Source organism: Crocodylus siamensis, chromosome 13, assembly GCF_052110815.1.
Source record: "Crocodylus siamensis isolate JL-2025a chromosome 13, ASM5211081v1, whole genome shotgun sequence".
Lineage (NCBI taxonomy): Eukaryota > Metazoa > Chordata > Crocodylia > Crocodylidae > Crocodylus > Crocodylus siamensis.
Window position 1 is genome coordinate 31,263,749 of NC_143407.1, and position 19,788 is coordinate 31,283,536.

At 44.7% G+C, this 19,788-nt stretch overlaps 1 protein-coding gene across 6 annotated transcripts in view; it reads right to left on the bottom strand.

Moving 5' to 3' along the window:
* SGSM2 (small G protein signaling modulator 2) overlaps positions 1-19,788 on the bottom strand; it is a 110,231-nt gene that overhangs the window by 88,866 nt on the left and 1,577 nt on the right. For all 6 annotated transcript variants that reach the window (XM_090025242.1, XM_090025237.1, XM_090025241.1 and 3 more), the window contains exon 2: positions 4,825-4,900. In XM_090025242.1, the coding sequence (XP_089881368.1) occupies positions 4,825-4,900 (76 nt within the window). The remainder of the gene's footprint in view (positions 1-4,824; positions 4,901-19,788) is intronic.

Sequence of the window (19,788 nt, forward strand, 5' to 3'; positions counted from 1 at the left end):
GTTGTGTCCAGCTTCCTTGGACTCTACCACCTAAATGACCAGCTTGGTCAACTGGAGGCAGCCTTGAGCACAAATCCAGAGGGGGCATGAACTCACACCTCTCCTGCCCTATCAAAACACATTAAGCAGTCTGTCACCATGCCCCAACCTGCAGAGAGAGTGCCTGAGGAGAGTGAAGCAGATAAGCAAGTGGGGAAAAGTGGTATATGTTTGCCAAGTCCCCGAAGCAATTTGTAGCCAAGCAAAAGCTGGGTGGACTTGCAGTTACTGCCACACGTACAGGGACTGAAAAGTAATCACAGCATGTTTAGAGAGGCTCTTGCTAAACTCAGCTTTTCAGGAGAGTAAATGATTCACAAGAATTCTATATTTATAAAAAGAAAATTTGCGGCAAATGACTCACACACTGTGTGGGGCTGGTTTTAAATAGAAGGCGAATAAATCGTCTCTTGGAGAGACATGCAAAGTTGGAAAAAATCAAGGAAGGACCCAGGCAGGCAGCCTGTAGCCAAATCTGCTGGAAACCTTATCGTTCCTCCATTCAATTAGCTAAAGTGATATCAAAACATTCAGCTTCACCTGCTCCTGTTATAAAGTTAATTAGCATCTCTTCTTTCATTCAAAGCGGCAGCCCTGCTTCAAGTTGGAATGCTTTCTTTGCCTAAGCAGGCCTGCTTAGCAACAGCAGGCTGCCTAAATGAAGGGCTGCATCTTCTTTAAACCCTACACAATATTACTCAATCAGAACAAGAGCCCCGTAGGGAACAAGAAGGAGCAACAGGAAGGTCTCGGTGTTGCTGAATTTTGGATGAACAAATTTATGAGGGCAACAGCTGCCTTTCCTCCTCCCGGTACTTACATGTTCTATTATCTAATGTTCCCTTTGTGACAAAGAAATGCAAACTAGGTAAGATTCATTACAGCCTGAGTGTAGTCTCAGAATGAAAGGGACTTGGGGGTCATGACTGACCACAAGATGAACACGAGCCTTCAGTGTGATGCTGAGGCTAGTAAAGCAAGCAAAATGCTGGCTTGCATCCATAGATGCTTCTCAAACAAATCCCAGGAAGTCATTCTCCTGTTGTACTCGGCCTTGGTGAAGGCCAAAGCTGGAGTACTGTGTCCAGTTTTGGGCTCCACAATTCAAAAAGGATGTGGAGAAGCTTGAGAGGGTGCAGAGGAGAGCCACATGCATGATCAGAGGTCAGGAAAACAGACCTTATGATGAGAGGCTGAGAGCCATGGGACTTTTCAGCCTGGAAAAGTGCAGGCTCAGGGGTGATCTGGTGGCCACCTATAAGTTTAGCAGGGGTGCTCATCAGGACCTGGGGGGAACGTCTGTTCACCAGAGCGTTCCCAGGGATGACAAGATCGAATGGTTACAAACTTCGCCACGACCGATTCAGGCTGGACATAAGAAAGAACTTCTTCACTGTCCAAGCCCCCAAGATTTGGAATAGACCGCCGCTGGAGGCGGTTCAAGCACCCACTTTGAACAGCTTCAAGACACATTTGGATGCTTATCTTGCTGAGATCCTTTGATCCTGCTGACTTCCTGCCCCTGAGGCAGGGGGCTAGACTCGATGATCCTCCGGGGTCCCTTCCAGCCCAAATGTCTATGAAATCTAGTCTGCATGGAACAAATAAGACATTCATTGCAGATTTTATATCTGTGTCTAAGCATTAGCTCTTGCTGTAGGTACTCTCTTTGATTATTATTTTGAGAGGCAACTGGACTCATCTTAGACTGTGGTTTATTATTATTACAATAGTGCCCAGCAGGCCCCCAGCTGAGATCAAGGCTGCACAGCAACACTGCCAACTTGTGCTGCGTTTTCACAAGACTTATAATACTCAGTAATATTCTCAAGGCTCCAGACAGAGTCAAGGGATTACATGAAAATCTCAATTAAGCAGCTGTCTAGGTGCAAAAAAGAAAAGACAGCTAAGATGCATGAAGCTCAGAAGCTCAGAACCAGAAGGAAAACGTAAAGCTTTTCTTGGTTAAAGTCTGATGATTTTTTTTAAACAGTTAGGGTTGGCAATCCAGCTCCTGCTGCAGGTCCAATATATCCATATAGTAAGAGACATTCCCTGCCCATGTTAACAGTCTCATACCCTGGCCAGTAACTTCTATGGAAATCACTGAGATACCTTAGGACAGGGATGGCCAAGCTGTGACACGTGTACCACAAGTCACATAGGTAGTCTCTATGTGTGGCACAGTGGCAGAGGAGGAAACACAAAACAGGGCAGCAGAGTGGACAGGGAGCACAGGGCAGGAAGCAGAAAGCAGAGCAGTAGATCAGGCAGGGGAAGAGGAACAGAGTGGGGGACTTAAGGAGGGTGTGGGGTTTATTTTTGTGGCCTGCCTGCCAAACAAGGTTGGCCCCACTGCCCTAGGAAGTCCCCTGCCATATGCTAGTAATGGGCAGGTACAAGAACGACAATGGGCAGACAAATCCTGCTTTCCAGACACAAATCTTGCTAGCAAAAGAAATGCATTATTAGAATTCTGCATTCAGGAACATGCATCAATACTTAACTCCTTTAAAGAACACTCCTGTTTTCAAATCCAGCTTCAACTTCCTCTACTTCACTTTTCTGCGATTATCTATACTTCACTGGATAGTTCTGGCTGCAGAACTCGTGGTCTAGGAAATTCAGGAGCAGCATTTGCAATAAATATTCTGCAAAGGTTTTCAAGCATCTTCCTTGGTTAAATTCCACATTTAAAGTATCAGTAGAAAGGAACAAAGAATCCAGGGGCAAATAACCCTTTGAAATTACAAGCAGTTTTAATCCCCAGCACTATTTGGTAGTGCTGTTCCTCTTCTCATCTTTTTGTATCAACGCCAAACACTGGCAAGTAGTTTGACACACTCAAATTCCCCAAAGATTTTCTTTTAATCTAGGATTTGCTTCCCAATGTTTATACTTATTTACTTTTTAATGTATTACTCATCTTGGATAATGCAGCTATAGGTTGTCTGACTTCCCAACTTTCATGCAGTAGTAAAAACGATGAGTTGAGCCCCAACCCCAACCAAGCACAGGAATTTAGCAGCGATTCTCTCGCACTGCCTGGTTCAGCTGCATCACATCAGGGTTGAAGTCATCAGTATTGCAAAACAGATAAATCTGACCCAGAGGAATGGCCAAGCAAGACAGTATTAGAATTATTTAGTGGAAATCTTTATTAGATTTCACTGGTACATTTTTAATTATGGACAGGAGTGCTATATTCAGGATGGACAGTGCAAAATTGGGATGAGCAGTCAAAAGGTAGTGATTTAAGTATTTTCATCAAGCCTGAACTTCTATTCATTAAGTTACCCAGTTTTGCAGAAGAAAAGAGAAAAAAAAAAAAATCAGTGTAGCTAGGCAAAAAAGAATGAAGCTCCTGAATAAAGAGAGGCAAAGTGGGGGTGGAGAGTGCAGGGCGAATCAATGCACCCTTCATTTAGACAGCTTGGTTACCTGAAACATATGTCTTTGATTTATACAAAATTCAGGTAAAACATAGATGCAAACAACTTCACTACACATATGAAAGCTCAGCCTGGAATTTTCAAAGCTGCCTAAGAAATTGGAATGCCCAATCCCCATTACAGGGAAGAAGGCTGAACATCCACTTTTCCCATGTTACTTTCAGCATCTCAAAGTAAACTTGCAAGCACCAGAAAAAGTTCCCCAGCACAAAGTTGTAGCTTGCTCAGTAACAACTCCTCGCTATCCAAACCTCTCTGACAGCTCCCTTTTCAAAGGGTTCTTTTGAAGTCCTTTACAGACTACCTGAAAGGCAACAAAACCGTACACAGCAAATGGTGTGTTAACCGGCACTTTATTAGCCAGAAAACTCTATTAACTGGCATCTGAGGGACATGGCAAAAGTGAAACCAGAAGTACCACTTCCAGGAGATTTCCCATTTCGCTGCCGCAAGCTGAGTTTTTCTTCGCCACTTCTTCAGCCCATGGTAAAAGCAGCCTGCGTGGGGTAAACCAGCCTGCATGGGGACCCCCTCCCTGTCCCCGAGCACACTGATGCCAGGGAGTGCACCAAACAGTGCACATCCGATTAACCAGCATATTTGATTAACTGGCATGCCCCATTCCCAGGAGATGCTGGATAACAGAGCTTTTACTGCACCAATAGTCGCTAGCTCACACAGAGCATTCTGTATTCTCTAAGTGTGGTACAAGCAGTCAGTTTCCCCAAAAGTCCTAGAATGATAGGTAGCTACTCTACCTCAATTCTGGCAAAAGAAAAGCAGACATAGATAAGCTAAGTATTGTTTCGCAACCTGCATGCTCAGTCTCTCGGATATAGCCTTTCACGAGAATGCTATCGTGATTGAAGTCTTATTGTGTTGGGCATGGTCCAAACAGGTAGTAAAGAGACCATTCTACACCCCAAAAAGTTATCTGAATATGTAACTCAGCCAGAAGGAGGGAAGGGGAACGAAAACAGGTGACATGGCCAAGGTCAAAGAACAAGTCAGTGGCAGAACCAACAACAGAACCCAAGTCTGCCAAATTTCAGCTCAAACTGTCCAGTAGAATATTTCTACTTTCACCCTTCAGACACTACAGAACCTGATTCCAGACCTTACTGTAATGTAGCCACACAAAAAAAAATCAAACTAAAGCCAAGACAGAGGCTTGAATTCTGAATTCCCCGACTTCAGTAATATTCATAGCTCTGCCTTTGCAACACTGTAATGGGGTTTTTATATCCCCAGGGGGAGGGAACAGACATTTAATTTAGAATAAAAACAGGACAACTTAGCATCAGCCAAACTCATTTGCAAATTTGTCATTTACCACACAAGGCGATGATGTGACTGCTGTCTTCATGCACAAATTTCCTAGTGACAGCTTCTTCCATGATCTGTTTTACCTGAAACAAAAAGACAAGAAGTAAATGGAGGAATTTTGCATGCCAGTTTCATCAGCTCTGCAGAGGAAAAGTCCAAGGGAGATAACTTTCCTCTTTAGTCTCCCCTGTCTCCTTGTATTTACTTTGTGCTTTCATTATTTTGTGGTTTTGTTGCTCTGTGTAAAGGGAAGGCCCAGATATATCAGCCCGCTGTATCTCAGCAGGAGGGGAGTGATGGCAAACCCTTTCTTGCAGAATCCAACAGTAACCCTGTTTGGATACTGCTTACTCCGTCTATAGAACAGAATGATTCTGTGGCACACCTTCACTGCACAGTTAAAGCCACTTCCAGTCACAGCTCCCTTTAACATAACAATCACACATATATCACTCAAAAGGCCCTACATATGCAAGCTCATGCTAAACGAAGATAAAACAATGGATCAGATAAAAGGCTGGCAATTTCCTTGGTTTCCTGGCAGCAAAAAGAAATCAGCAAATTGCAAACCAGGGAGAGTCCGGGACACGAAGCATGAAATGGCACACACCTTGTGCTGCTCGCAACCAGCCTCCAGATTACTGAGGCAGAGTGGCCCAGTGAGGAGGGAATTCACCCATCTTGGGAGAGGTTCTGCCTCCTGCTCTGCCCCAGACTGACCATTCACTTGAAATGAAATAAACCTGTGGGTTTAGCAGGGGATGGGAGCAGTGAAGAACTGCCAGCCTGGGCTTTGGCACACAGTAGCAGCTCCTAGTGCTAGTGGCACACACTAGCAGTACATGCTCCAAAGTTATTTGTCCGGGGCAGATGGTTATTTAACATGCAGTTGAAAAGCACCATCCCAAAAACCACATAGGGCTTGTGCTTTCCCTTCCAAAAACGTGGTCCCACACGTTTTTGGAGTCAGATCTGTTGAAGTTGGCGACAGAAACCAATTTTGGCTGCATTTTGCTCCAGTAGCCAACACAGCTCAGGGCACAGGCTGGGTTCCACTATCCTAGTGCTCACCAAGTTCCATCCAGTTATACTTACACAAACCTGCTGAAGACAGGCATCACAGGGACCTCATTTGCAGAGAGTGGGCATGTGGAGGTGTAACAGATGGTGGGTATTTAGTCTCTGGGTCCTTTAATAATGTAGATGGATGAAAAGAAAAGCAGTGGGCTTGACTCACAGATCCTAAGGGGACTTTACTAGCATGGCAAAAATCAGAGATTTCCCCCACCGCTTCTTGAGAATTCTTTCTATTTTGAAGACAAATGATATTTTTGAGTAGCCACTAAACCAGAGTGGCCTCCTGTAAATGAGGTCCATAGCACAAGTTTCCATGTCCTGTACAGCCTTCTTCAACAATGCAGGTATTTGCCTTAATCTGCATATTTAATGGACATATGGAGCTATGAGAACCCTCTTCCCCACGCTTCCTCCTCCAGCTGCACAGTGGAGTTTTGCAGGCCCAGACTCCCTATACAGCTCTGATGATGGTTCACCATTTTACCATGACCTTTCACTGAGTCTGGCAGGGAGAACCACCCACAAGACAAGACTGACTGCAAATGGCTGAGGGTGATGGTGCTAGGCAGTGACATTTTGCAGCAACATCTCAGACAAATATGTCCTGACACAGTACCTCTTTCTAGGTGGGTCAAATTGACAAAAGCAGGTCTATTTTCAAAGGGAACATGCTGTGTTTTGTGTGTGGCAAAAGCAGGAGCAGCACAACTAACACCCACACCCTGCTTCAAAATTCTCATCCCAGATCACTTAGAAGCAGACTGAAGAGATGTCCCCTACATATACAGGCCTTGAATTAAAGTCATAATGCTTGGAGAGCATGGGAATGAGCACACCTTATGTTGTTCCCATGTGTTTAAACATGAACAAGAGGCAAAGCACTTTCAAGGGGGCAACTTGTTAACATGTAGATTTGGTACAACACACAATAACAGTATAGCCACCTGTCCAGAGGCTCCAGCTGAGATCAGGGTCCAAGTGTGCAAGGCACAGTACAAACATATGGAAAGAGACAGCCCCTGCCCCCAGCCACTTAAGATTTAGCTAGACAAGGCAGACAGAGTGGGAGAAAGAAAGCATCATTATCCCTGTTTCACAAAAGGGAAATGAAGGCCCCAGAAGATCCAATGACTGGCTCAAGGGCATGGCGGAAGTCTGCGATGGAGCCAGATATTGAGCTCAGATACCCAATGCCTTGGTCCAGGATGCTAACCCTAACCCAGTATCCTGTGAAAGACCACTTGCCGGAGTTCAGTGGCCAAGTCTTTCCATCGTTTCCCCTCAGCCACTTTAAACTCATCTCCATTAAGCCAATTTTTTTTCCTCTGACTTTATTCAGATAGTCCCATTTTTACTTCAGTTAGATCCACCCCTCGCTTCTAACAGCTATGCAGTAATCCATGATTTCCTGATGAATAACAGGCTTTCACATCTGCTGGATCGCACCTTGGTTTTAATCACTGGCATTTTAAGGAACTAAGGAACGTTTCAGACTGGAAAATCCCTAGGCTAGCAACAGGGGCATAAAACCTAGATTTAAAAATACTCAGGGAGAAACACTATTCCAATTCCTTGCCTTTGAATCCAATTCAAAGGCCTCCCCTTTCAAGGCCCTGCAAAGCACAGCTCTATCTAAGCTCAGCAAGCCTCCCCATTCCTTTCCTAGATTGGACATAATGATGTAGAGACTCTGTTATGGATTTATAAACACTAAGAAATCCAGAGTCTTGATCAGGGACTTGGATTCTGAAATGCTAAAGGAACGCAACTAAACTACACCAATCTAGTTTCATAGTTAGTAGGGTCGGAAGGGACCTGAGCAGAACATCAAGTCCAACCCCCTGCCATGGCAGGAAAGAGTATTGGGGTCAAACAACCCCACCCAGCAAGGTGACTGTCTAGCCTTGTCTTAAAGACCCCCAGGGTAGGAGCCAGCACCACTTCGCTTGGAAGTTGGTTCCAGTTCCTAGCCACCCTGACAGTGAAGTAGCGCCTCCTGATGTCTAATCCGAATTTACCCTCTGCCAGCTTGTGACTTATTTCTAGTCACTCCTGGCGGTGCTCGGGGGAACAGAGACTCCCCCAGTGCCTGCTGATCCCCCGATTAGTTTGTAACAGGCCACTAGATCCCCCCTCGGCCTTCTCTTGTGGAGGCTGAACAGGTTCAGGTCCCGCAGCCTCTCCTCGTAGGGTCTGCCCTGCTGCTCCCTGATCACGTGAGTGGCCTCCTCTGGACCTTCTCCATGTTGTCCACATCCCCCCTGAAGTGCGGCGCCCAGACCTGGACAAAGTACTCCAGCTGCATGCAATCTGACTAGTGCCGCATAGAGGGGGAGGATCACCTCCTTGGACCTGCTTGAGATGCATCTGTGGATGCATGACAAGGTGCAGTTGGCCTTCCTGACTGCATCCCCACACTGCCGGCCCATGTTCATCTTGGCATCAATGACTCCCAAGATCCTTTTCTGCCTCTGCACTGACAAGAAGGGAGTTCCCCAGCCTGTAGGTATGGTGCCGGTTCTTCCTCCCCAGGTGCAGCACCTTGCACTTGTCAGTGTTGAATCCCATCCTATTCTCATCCGCCCACCTCTGTAACCTGTCTAGGTCCGATCGCAGCCTATTCCTTCCTTCAGCGTGCCCACATCCCCCCACATCTTAGTGTCATCAGCAAATTTGAACAGGGTGCTTTTTACCCCCTCGTCCAAGTCGCTGATGAAGATGTTGAACAGTGCGGGCCCGAGGACCAAGCCCTGGGGGACCCCACTGCCCACATCCCTCCAGGTCGGAAATGACCCGTCCACCACCACTCTCTGGGTGCGGCCCTCCAGCCAGTTGGCGACCCATTTGACTGTGTGGGTGTTGACACCAGTCCCCCAGTTTCTTAATGAGAATAGGGTGAGAGACAGTGTCGAAGGCTTTCCTGAAGTCCAGAAAGACTAAGTCCACTGCTAGCCCTGCATCTAAGGATTTGGTGATCTGGTCATAGAAGGCCACCAGGTTGGTCTGACAGGACCTGCCTCTAATGAACCTGTGTTGGTTGCCCCTAAGCATAATCTCCCCCGCTGGCCCCTCATGGACCTACGCCAGGATAATTCTCTCAAAAAGCTTACCCAGGAAAGACTAACTGGCCTATAGTTTCCCGGGTCCTCCTTCCTCCCTTTTTTGAAGATGGGAACCACATTGGTCCTCTTCCAGTCCTCTGGCACCACACCAGAGCACCATGAGTGCTTGTAAAGCCTTGCCACGGGTCCCGCAATGATAGTGAGCTGTATTAATGACAGCTCACTGTCATTAATACAGGTGTCAGAAGACAGGTGCTATTGCTTCTATGGCACATGGGTTATTTTTTGCCTCCTTCTCCAGTAGCAAACTTTCTACTCTCCTGAAATTCCCTCTGCGAGCAAAGAACAATCTGTCAACTACTGGCAGAGAAAAACCGGTCATTAATACAGCTCACTATCAGCATCTTAGCTTCAGGGAAGAATCATTTTTAGATCAAGAGAAAGAAAAAGTTAAGCTGAGCTTTGGAGTTTAGCTTGCTCCTGCATGAATCTAAAAAGTATTTTACAAAGGATTCAATTGATGATCTCCCTCGATAATTCATGCCTGAGCCTGAAGGAAGCATTCTGCCTATGCTGGGGCAGGAGAGAAGAAAAAGTTTGAAAAGCAAGCTGGCTAAGCACTGAAGGATTCCTGAGGGCAAGGTTTCTAAGAAACGAAGGTAATACAAAATTGTGTAAAAAGAAGCTTCAAACCTTGTAGGTATTTTATTGGTATTATTTGTATTGTGGCTAGAAGCCCCAGTCACAGTCCAGTTCCCTACTGTGCTGAGCGCTGTGAAAACAGAATGGCCAAAATAAATAAAATAAATAAAACCCCTAGAAAAACTGGCAGTGTGACTACATGGATGGTCCAGAGGTGTGGTTCTCAGTTTGATCCTGGAGCAACAAGTAGGGCCTCAGCAGGTAGGCCTGATTCTGCTCAGTGGCCAGAGACCACTGACCGCATTATCTAGTCGCAGTCCCCCAGCAGCCTGATCTTCAGCTTCTGCAGCACTGCAACAAGGCTCCAATCAATAAGCAGGATAAATAAAGCTCATGTCATCACTCTAAGCAGGGCAAGCACCAAAGTAAAAAGGAAATGCGATAACTGAAGACAACCGTGAGCCTTTTCAAGTAGGAGGGCATCAGGCTTCGGGCCAGCCAGTAGTGAAGCACTGAAAGCTGGAAAATTAACAAGCAATTAAAAGGGAAAACAAAAGTGAGAGAAGGCCTTATCCTGGAAGGCAGAAGGTGAAATATTACCTTCCCCAGGACTCTATTTACCACTCTGTTGACATACAACCTTGACTGCTGTTTGCCTTGGCAGGAGCACAGAAGTACCAATCCCAAACCTTTCCTACTCTAGAACTGCCAGGGAGCCTCTGGAAAACAAGAGATTACACCAGGCCTGGCTGCTTAAAAGAACAGGCTGCTCTGTCCATTCAGTTGCCGTTAGCTAGCTTGAACCAACACTTCCCAAGTGGGAGGCAGGATGCCCCTGCAGAGATGGCCTTGGGTGAGGGACGAGGGAAGTCTAGTTCCGTTACTGAGGTCAGTGGCTGACTTGGGCAACTTGCTCTGTGCCTCATCTGGGGAAGATGAGGATAATGATAGTGGCTTATTTTTGTAAAGCATTGACTTGTGAATGAAAAATGCTCTCAAAACCTGTTATTTCTACAAGCATCAATAGGGGCTACTTAAAAGTCAGTCAGTCTACTGATTTGGGATCTGGCATGAAGGTTGACACCCCATCATGGCAAACATTGTCCCTACTAGGAATGAGACATGCTTGCCCTTGCTCAGAAGTGTTTCTCATCTCAGAAACTCTATAAACAGAGGGTTTGTCACCTTGACAGTACAGGTACAATGATTGGATACAGTCAACCCAGGAAAACTGTGCTGATATGCATATGGCTTAATGCCATTTGGGAGGTGGAAGAAGCTAGAATGGGATAAGGCACGTCTATACCAGCATAAATATCTGCACCTGGGAGGTTACCAATTCATCTCTATAATCAGTTCTGGAAAAAAAACCCAAAAACCCTAATTAAATCCCCACCCAAAATACTGATACAAACAGTGTGAGGTCCCAGCTTCAGTGAGACAAGATGCAGCAGGTGGATACAGCAAATAAGAGGAATGGTGAAAAAATAAAGTAATGGTGCAAGAATCATATTCGATACAAAAAGCAGCACCCACAACACACTGACTTCCTTGCCAAATTAGCTCAAAGCACCTATCTGATCTTATCCTTTTCCACAGGGGAAGGAAAAGAGGGAGAGGAAGCAGAACATGCCCTGAATTAGCTAAACTGTCACCATCAGGAATGGCAATATCATTCTCCCAGATTTACACAAAAGGAAACAGAGTCACACACACATTCACAGAAGTTTAGCACTGGAGAGGCTCTCACCTACAGTAATTTATACCAATGCTAGGAACAGGGCCCTAGAGTCCCAGCACCCAGTACCTTCATCATGCAGTTCATCCTTCTCTTTTGATATTCTTCATAAACAGCCAATCCCTATAATAATCATGTTACCAATAACTTCATTAACCAACATCTAGTATCATGCCCACCTGACATCCTCTTGCAATTGCTGTAATTTGTGATCCCAGTTGGCACATTTACGAGAAACTCAAGCCGCCTCAAAGGGCTGACATCATCTGAGTGTCTGACATCAGGCTTTGGGCAATCGCTCCAAGGGGGGTGGGGGGGACACATTTAGTACCAAGCCACCTGAACTAACAAACTTAAACAGTTACTAGTAGAAGTCTTTACTGCTCTCAACTTTCTTTAGTGCTTAGTGCCAATATTACAGTTCAGCAGCCCCAGGAAGCCCCAGCTAAGACTGCATTTATACAGTCCAGCATACTGTGCATCAAACTGAAGAAGCAGGGAAAGGAATGCAAGTTATTACTCTTTTTGGAGGGTAGGAAAACTGAGGCTTGGAGGATTAAAGGACACGACCATGGTTACTTAAGGAGTGTGTGGCAGGATGTGGAATTAAATGCAAATACCCCAATTCTCAATTCATGGCAATCACGGAAGGACTATCCTTCCAATAATCAGCCCCTCCACCCTGACATACAAGAACTGTCGCAAGTTCCTCAGGACCAAATCCTCAGTAAGATACAGATAAATGTTCTAAATCTTGCCATGGCAAGCCACAGGCCACTCTCCCCACTTCACGTCAGAGAAGGCAGTGGCAGAAGGCCATCCACAGCACAGAGCAGCCCCTGGTACAGAACACCCCTTGCAAGTTTTCTGAGAGAAGTACTTTCAGGGCATGAAAAGCAGGTGCTCTCTCATAAGCTGGAATACATCATTCTTTCATTGCTACTTAATTCAAGGAGGCTCCAGGCAAGGAACCAAGACAAATAATTCCCTGTGATCAGATGAAATGTTTAAAAAGAAATGCTAAAAATTTTATAACACTTTGAGGTAGGGAATTATACAGTCATCAACCATGCTGGCCACGCCAGAAAGGCAGCTGCAAATTGGGCTTTCCACACAAACCTGTGCAGACACCCACCCACAGACTTCACTAGATCTAAGCAAACTGTAAATTAGTCTCATCACTGAAGCATCAGTCCCTTTCTCTCCTATGGAAACCTGCTTAACCTACAGAGCAGCTCTGAACCCCAAAGATTTGCTGGACTAGATACAGGCCCCTGGTTCCCTCTCCTCTCCCTGTGATTCCAGCTCACTTGGCTTTCTATTAAAGGCCCCAGGAATACGGCACTGCTATTCACGCACAAATCCTTGCAGCTCCCTGGGCTTCCTACAAAACAGGAGATCCTGTCTCCTCTCTGCTTTCCAGAATGGCTGACCTTCCCCTAATCCCTTGAAGACCGCAGGTAACATTACCAATGCAGGAGGTAGTGCTGCAGCTCTCACTTTACTGGGGTTTCACTAGGGTTCACAGAAACTTTTGGCCTGGGTTTATAACCTTCAGAGAGCAGGTTTGAGACTGGTTGCCAGGAATGACTAATGAACCAAAAATTTTTAAAAACCCTATAAATCCTTTTTCATCAGGGCTGGAAGCTGCCAATCCCACACCTGCTTAATGACTGTCTATGAGACTTCTGAAATTCCTTATTCAGATATACAAGTCTAATTTGCAGGCCTGAAGATCCTGAAGGGGCCTGGTTTCAGCAGCACCTCATACACCCCTATCTATGCTTGCATTGCTCAGCTTGAATATAGCAGAGCAGAGGACTTGAAAGTTTAAGAGTCACGCTCCATCTTGTCATAGCAACTGGCATCACAAGACTACGGGGAAGGTCTGCCCAAGCTGGTGACAGATAGGAGTGCTCCGAAGTACCTCAAGGTGGGAAGAGTAACTGAAATACCAGCACCAAAGCTGGGGTATTGTGAGGAGGCTGTTACAATGCTGGTAGCACTAGGGACCACAGAGAAAACTCTGGAGCTGATTACTTGCAGCTGTTATAAGATCTAGACCATTTTTCCTTACAGAAAAGGGCCTTAATCCTCACCTCCCTGCCAGTTCAGTGTACGTTTCATCTCCCTACGAGACTCGGCTGCATCAGTCCTTCATTACCTAGTTATAGAGGGTCTGTGGCATTATGTTTGCTGTTCAACAGATGCTGTGTTTCAGCCCACAGGCACCTCCTTTCAATGGCAGGGGAAATATTCCAGTTCCTCAAGTACTTCAAGATCTTTCAGAATGAAAGCTGCTAAGGTGATCATTATTATATTTGTTTCACAGCTGGAAAGCATGCTCTGTTTGAATATAGTAAGGGCAAAAAAAAAGCTCTGTTTCAGTAGGTAGAAGGAAATGGCTAGAGAACAGCCTTTATGAGCCTACTTGTCACAATAGATTTTCCTGCAGAGAGAGATAAATGTTTGAAACATGGACTTATAAGCCGCCACGGCATGAATCCCAGCTGACTCAAATTTTCAAAACATATTACATGTCCTTCTTTCCATTAGAGTCAACAAAATACATTCTTTACTGCAGGAATGGCAAGGCCATCCACAAAAGAGCAGACATAGATTAAACGTTTCCAGAGAACGTGTGCAAAAGGCTTTGTTGGAAATAAAAAAAGGCTGTGCAACCCAGCTACTTTAAACCTGGATGACAAATACAGCTGAATTTCAATAGATTCAGCACATGGAGGGCACAAAAACATTCAATGTACTTAGAAGATGATTAAAGATTAAGGTTATTTGAAAATAACACGACAGGGGGAACAGACTGCTTTCAACAAAGAGGGAAAGGAGCAGCAGCCTTCTCAACACATGTGAAGATGAGCAAACCACATGATTTATGATTGGAGGGAAGATGAAAACAACATTTTGGGATATTATACAAATATATACACAGGTCCGCAATACACATGAGGTGCTCCCAAAATATAAATAATGATGGTATACAAAAATAGCCATGATAAAAGAACATTCTTTTGGTTGCAAAGTCACGCCTCCATAAGCCAGAAAATACCCAACTGAAGAGGCTGGCTTTCCACCCTTGACTCTGTCCCCCTGAGAGTCCATCCTGTGCATGGAACGAAGCCGAGATCCTCTAGAAAAGTCAATGTACAATCATGTAACAAAAGAAGACAGAGGGGATAGCATTAAAGCTAGATGTAACGTAGCTATATTCAGTACATGCTAAATTTCTCCCTCTCATCAACAGCTGTGAGATGAATTCTTCCTGACGATTCTCCTCTTCCATTCAGACTAGCTGCACTGAAGAAAGCAGTCAGAGAAAGAAACCGACCATTTTTATGACAAAATGTCCATGGCTCATGACCAGAACATCTTGGGACAAAGCAGTAGCCCAATCTCTCTAGCCCAAAGACTGGCCCCTTGCTGATATGGAAAGGCTGCAAAAAAGAGGCAGGTGGCTGTTAAAGCTTCTTAGCATAGGTGACTTTCACCTTTAGCTTCCTCTGTGCAAAAGTGAAGTTTATTTTCTATCTATCGGGACTTTTTACCATCTTTAGTTTTCCCTGAGCCTGAGGAAGGGCGTGTGCCTGAAAGCTTACAGAAAAAGATTTTTTTTTTTTTTTTTTTTTTTTTGCAGTTTCTTAGTTGGTCTAATAAAAGGTATCATCTCTGAACCAAGAGTTCTACAGTTTTCCATTTCTTTTTAGCATAGGGGGTAAAAACTCTTTATAGCAGAATATGCCCAGCAACACAGGTATTTCATACCATAAAAGATGCACGTATACAAATTCAAATGATTAAAACCTCTGCAACCATGCCCACTCCCATACATGAGAGCTTAAAAGTCCCACTGAAAACCCAGTAAGAAGTTGGAAAAACTCCAGCTTAAATTGTTTTTAATCTCAAGTTATTTGTTTTTTCAGTTCAATGTGGCTTGGACCACGAAAACCAAATGTGTTTTCAGATTCACATACATTAGCCCAACAAAGCAGTGTTTGGGTTTAGAAGGATGCTTTGTTTTGTTTTGTTTTTTTATACATACAAGTGTACATTCAGATGCTAAAGCGAGCCTAATATTGTGGTTTCCACTTCCTGGCTTTAAAGCAAATTTCTGGACTAAGTGAAAGCTTCACATTTGTATCCAACTACAGCCATTTCAATATCAACAACATGCACAATATAGTCCTGTACCACAGCATAATCTAGAAATATATTGGCTTACTTTAAGACATAAAAGTTAAAAGTCCCAATTCTATTTGATTTTTAAATGCAGTCCAGTCTTCACACTCCTTTCCCAGCCACTCTCAATCAAGCTATAACAGGGGCTCAGACATACAAATGATATAGAGGGGCTCTGTCTTGCATCGATAGAGACAAGCAACAGGCACCACATCCAAGGACACTGGGGGATTGACTAGAAACAGGGTTATCGGGTCCCCAAAAACACCTGGAGTCAGTTAAGTCTCAGATCTGCAACACGGAGATTTCAGTTCAAACTTAAACAGCAATTCAGTGCTACCATGAAGAACATTCATTCATATGCAAGGGCTGGCAACAATCCAGCAATGAGCTGAAAAGCTACTGGAGTCTCTTTGAGGGAGTGGCAGAGGTCATTTAATCTATGGCTCACTGGCATCCCTTCAGAGCCACCTGGAAAAGGATGGATAACTGGCCTCACAGCACCCAGTGAAAGCTAACAGCAGGGCCTTGAAAACAGCAGCTCATGACAAGCCTGTCTGGAAGGCATCCGGGGAATGTGTGTTCCCTGCATCAGGAAATGCCTGATGGAAAAAGCCCGCTGTCACCTCCGCTTCCTGCCAAGCTCGACCACGTTCCTTTTGTACACAAGCAGTGCTGAGTTGGTGACAGATCACAGGGCTGAAATGCACTTTGATTTAGGATGCCACATATCAGCGCTACTTCCTGAAGAGTTTGTCTCATCTCTGCTGGACCCTGCCTCAGTTTGGCACCAGCTGATTCCAGTTTAGGATTTTGGATGCTTTCCCTTCTCAGCTGCAACACATAATGCAGATGAATGCACAAAAGAGTATTTTGCATACAAGCTTTATATGCAAGGCAAGCCAAAGGGCCTTTAACACAGCAAGCAAGATGGGGAAGGCACTGATTGATGTGCATCCCCTCTGCCCCCTAACAGGCAGGATTGGAATTGCTCAATGGTGCAATTGCCCCTATACTGCTACAAGTCAACAGGGATTTGCTTTTTCTGCTTAAAAAAAAAAAAAGAAAGCTTAAAAATGTGATAGCTCAAGTGTCATCCTGCTCAGGAAGCAGACAGCATGAATCGCAAAAGCAGATTTTTCTTTATCTCTATCAGTAGTTTTCTATGGATCTAATTTATTTCCTTGCTATCACAGTGCCAACCATGAAGTTCCTAGATGATCATCACAGATAGGGAACTGGGCTAGAGAGAGAGACAGAGCTTCAGTGATTTTCCCCAAAGGCAAGCATAAGTGCAACTGCACACAAGGGAGCCCACATCTCAAGTCTCCCAGTGCCCTGCTCCAATCACTAGGCTGTGCTGCCACTCATTCCTGATAGTTCCCATACCTCTACAACTATTACACTATGCTACAGGAACAAAAGCTTTTAGGTTTCCTATACATGAGCCACCATAAACCCACCGAGACTACCATCTCCAAGCACTAAAACCAAGAAAGCTACAAAGAATTTAACATTCTCCAAGTAACAAAACAAGATGCCAGACAGCAGCAAAAACAAACCTTACCCACTTCCAAAAAGGAACATTGAAAAGACTAGATAGGAATAAATGCTGAAGCTAATGTATTAGCAACAGAGGGGATTCTGAGAAAGCAAGCAGCCCTAAACCCAAGAATTTTGTGGGATAAATGACTTTATTGCTAAGCACAGACTGCATGACCTGTGGGGTATTCAGAAAGCAATTCAATCAACAGCATAAGGTACATGAGGGGAAAGGGTATATTCACAACATGGGGAACAGCAGTTCAGGGCTTCACAAAATAAACAGTTTAAAAAGAAGTTTAAGCTCTACAGCACACACACAAAGAAAATTCCCCTTACCTCTCCTTGCACCTCACCACACCCCAAGGCTGAATCCAGCCATGGCAGCTTGTTATAAGGAAAAAGATCACACTGAATGTGCTCTTCAGAAGCATGACCCTGCTCCTACTCATACAGACGGCCCTAATCCCTGATCTTACAGAGACAGTGGGCACATCTACACATGCTCTTTAATGTACATTAGCCTACCTTAATATGCATTAAAGCATCACTAAGAAGCTATGCTCTTTAGTTAATGCATATTAAAATAGGCTAACGCGCATTAAAGCATCACTAAAAATGGTGGGTGCTTGCAGACATGCCACAGGGCTGCTCCAATGCACTGTAATTACAGCACATCAGAATCCAAGTCTGCTGGAGCACAGTAATTACCAGCCTCTGTGTCTTGTGCATTAGCGTCCTTGTGCTTCAAAATTGCAGCAGGGGCACTTTAACTAAAACTTGTTGAACAAGCTTCAGTTCAAGCACCCCCACCACCATTCTGAGGTGCAGGGACACTAACACAAGATGCTGCAACACTTTAATTAGAGCCGCTCTTGGAGCCACGCTAATTAAAGCTTTCCCCATCTTGGGAGCATGCCCACCACTCTTTAGTTAACGTGCATTAAGATAGACTAATGCACATTTTCCAGTACCTCACTATGGAGGTACTAGATTTAATGTGAATTAAAGCGCATTGACACACGTGCAGACATGGCCAGTATGAGCTACAGGAGGGTGCGCAGGATACTTAGCCTCTGCCACTAACTTGCTGTTGTCCCTGTTTGTTATAAGGCACTTTATAATCTATAAGCTCAGTATAATCATAACTAAGCATGACTGCTGGAATGGTAGCTGGACCTTTCTCTCACTCCCATGCTGAGATGCACAGATTTCTGAAGCTGCATACACTGGAGTAGTATCCATACAGCTTATATCCCAGGCTGGGTGCATGCATGCCTGCAGGAGCTCAATCCTATGCTCAGGAACAAGGCAAAGCTGTGAGGGGATAGGGCAGCAGCCAGGCTTTTTGTTCAAGGCAAATTAAATGCACCTGCCACCTTTGGCCACACCAATGTTCTCAGCATCCTAATGGAAGTCCAGGTATTAAAAACCAAACTCCAACCTGCTATATTCAATTAATGATGCTATCAGGTGGGGTCTAAACTGTCAGCAGAGTGGAGATATGAGGGACTAGGATCTCATCAACTTCTAAAATGCCATGCAAAATAATAAGCTTTGTTGAAAAAGCAAGGCATCTAGGCTGTACTCAACATGAAGGATGCATAGGAGAAAAGAATAAAGCCAGTACAAGGTTTGTGGTTCAGAAAACATGCAGAAGTGTGGTGTGGGGTGAGTTGTGCGAGAAGCCTCAACAACAGGCTGGTCTAGGTCAATCACAACCACATTTTGCCCAATGCCTGCCTCATAAACCACAACTATACTGCTATCCTGCAGTCTACAGAAAGTACAGTTCATAGAGCAGCACAGCCAGACTAGATAACCCAGAACGTCTTTTCCAGTCCTAATTTATGGTTACAGCCCTGGCACAAGCTGTTCCATTTATTGCCTTTATTGATTATGCAAAGATGAATTTGGGCATCTGTCTGGTTCCATGGGCAGGATTTCCATGAGCCAACTCACACTGGACATGCTAAGACCAAGCTGGTATCTTTCAGACACCAGTTGAAGTAGTGCAATTCAAATGAAGAGCAATTTGTAAAATCACCCCTGGCCAAATTGGCACCACCGCAGCCCCACTCTGGAGTAGAAAGAAAATTCAAACAGCAGAGTGTAAATCTAGCTCCAGCGAGAGCCCTGCCTTTTGTGCTTCCTCCTGTCACCATAGCACAATCTTGATTTTAAGTTTCATTAGCTTCATAGACCCTGTATCTTCTGAAAGGAATATAAAAGCCCAGACTTCAAAGTGAAGCTAGTCTCTAACTAGCTAGAGGTCAGGAGAAAATCTTCTCTGTGGGTGGGTCATTTCACAGGCAGCTTCCCTCAAAGCATCTGGTTCTGACCATTGCTGGAAACCAGATACTGGACTAGAGAGACTGCTACTCTGGTCTGGGACAACAGGAACTAGATAAGAGTCATTTAAGTACTGTTAAGGGAAAATGATTGCCTGTGTGGTGTAATGTTCCCTTGATAATGGGAAACTATATCCCTCATCGTTGTATATTGATGGACTTCTAGTTAATGTTGATTCAATTGTGGGCTTTGCATTTCACTTTGCAAACAAACAAAAACAGATTTACTTGGAGGGCAATCTCTCACAGCATGCAGAGGAGATTCATTTAGTTTCCTAGATTTTTTTTTTTTTTTTAAATATCCTGGCTAACCAATGCACACCTGTTTCCCTACAAATCCCCACCCCAGGACCTACAAGGATTGG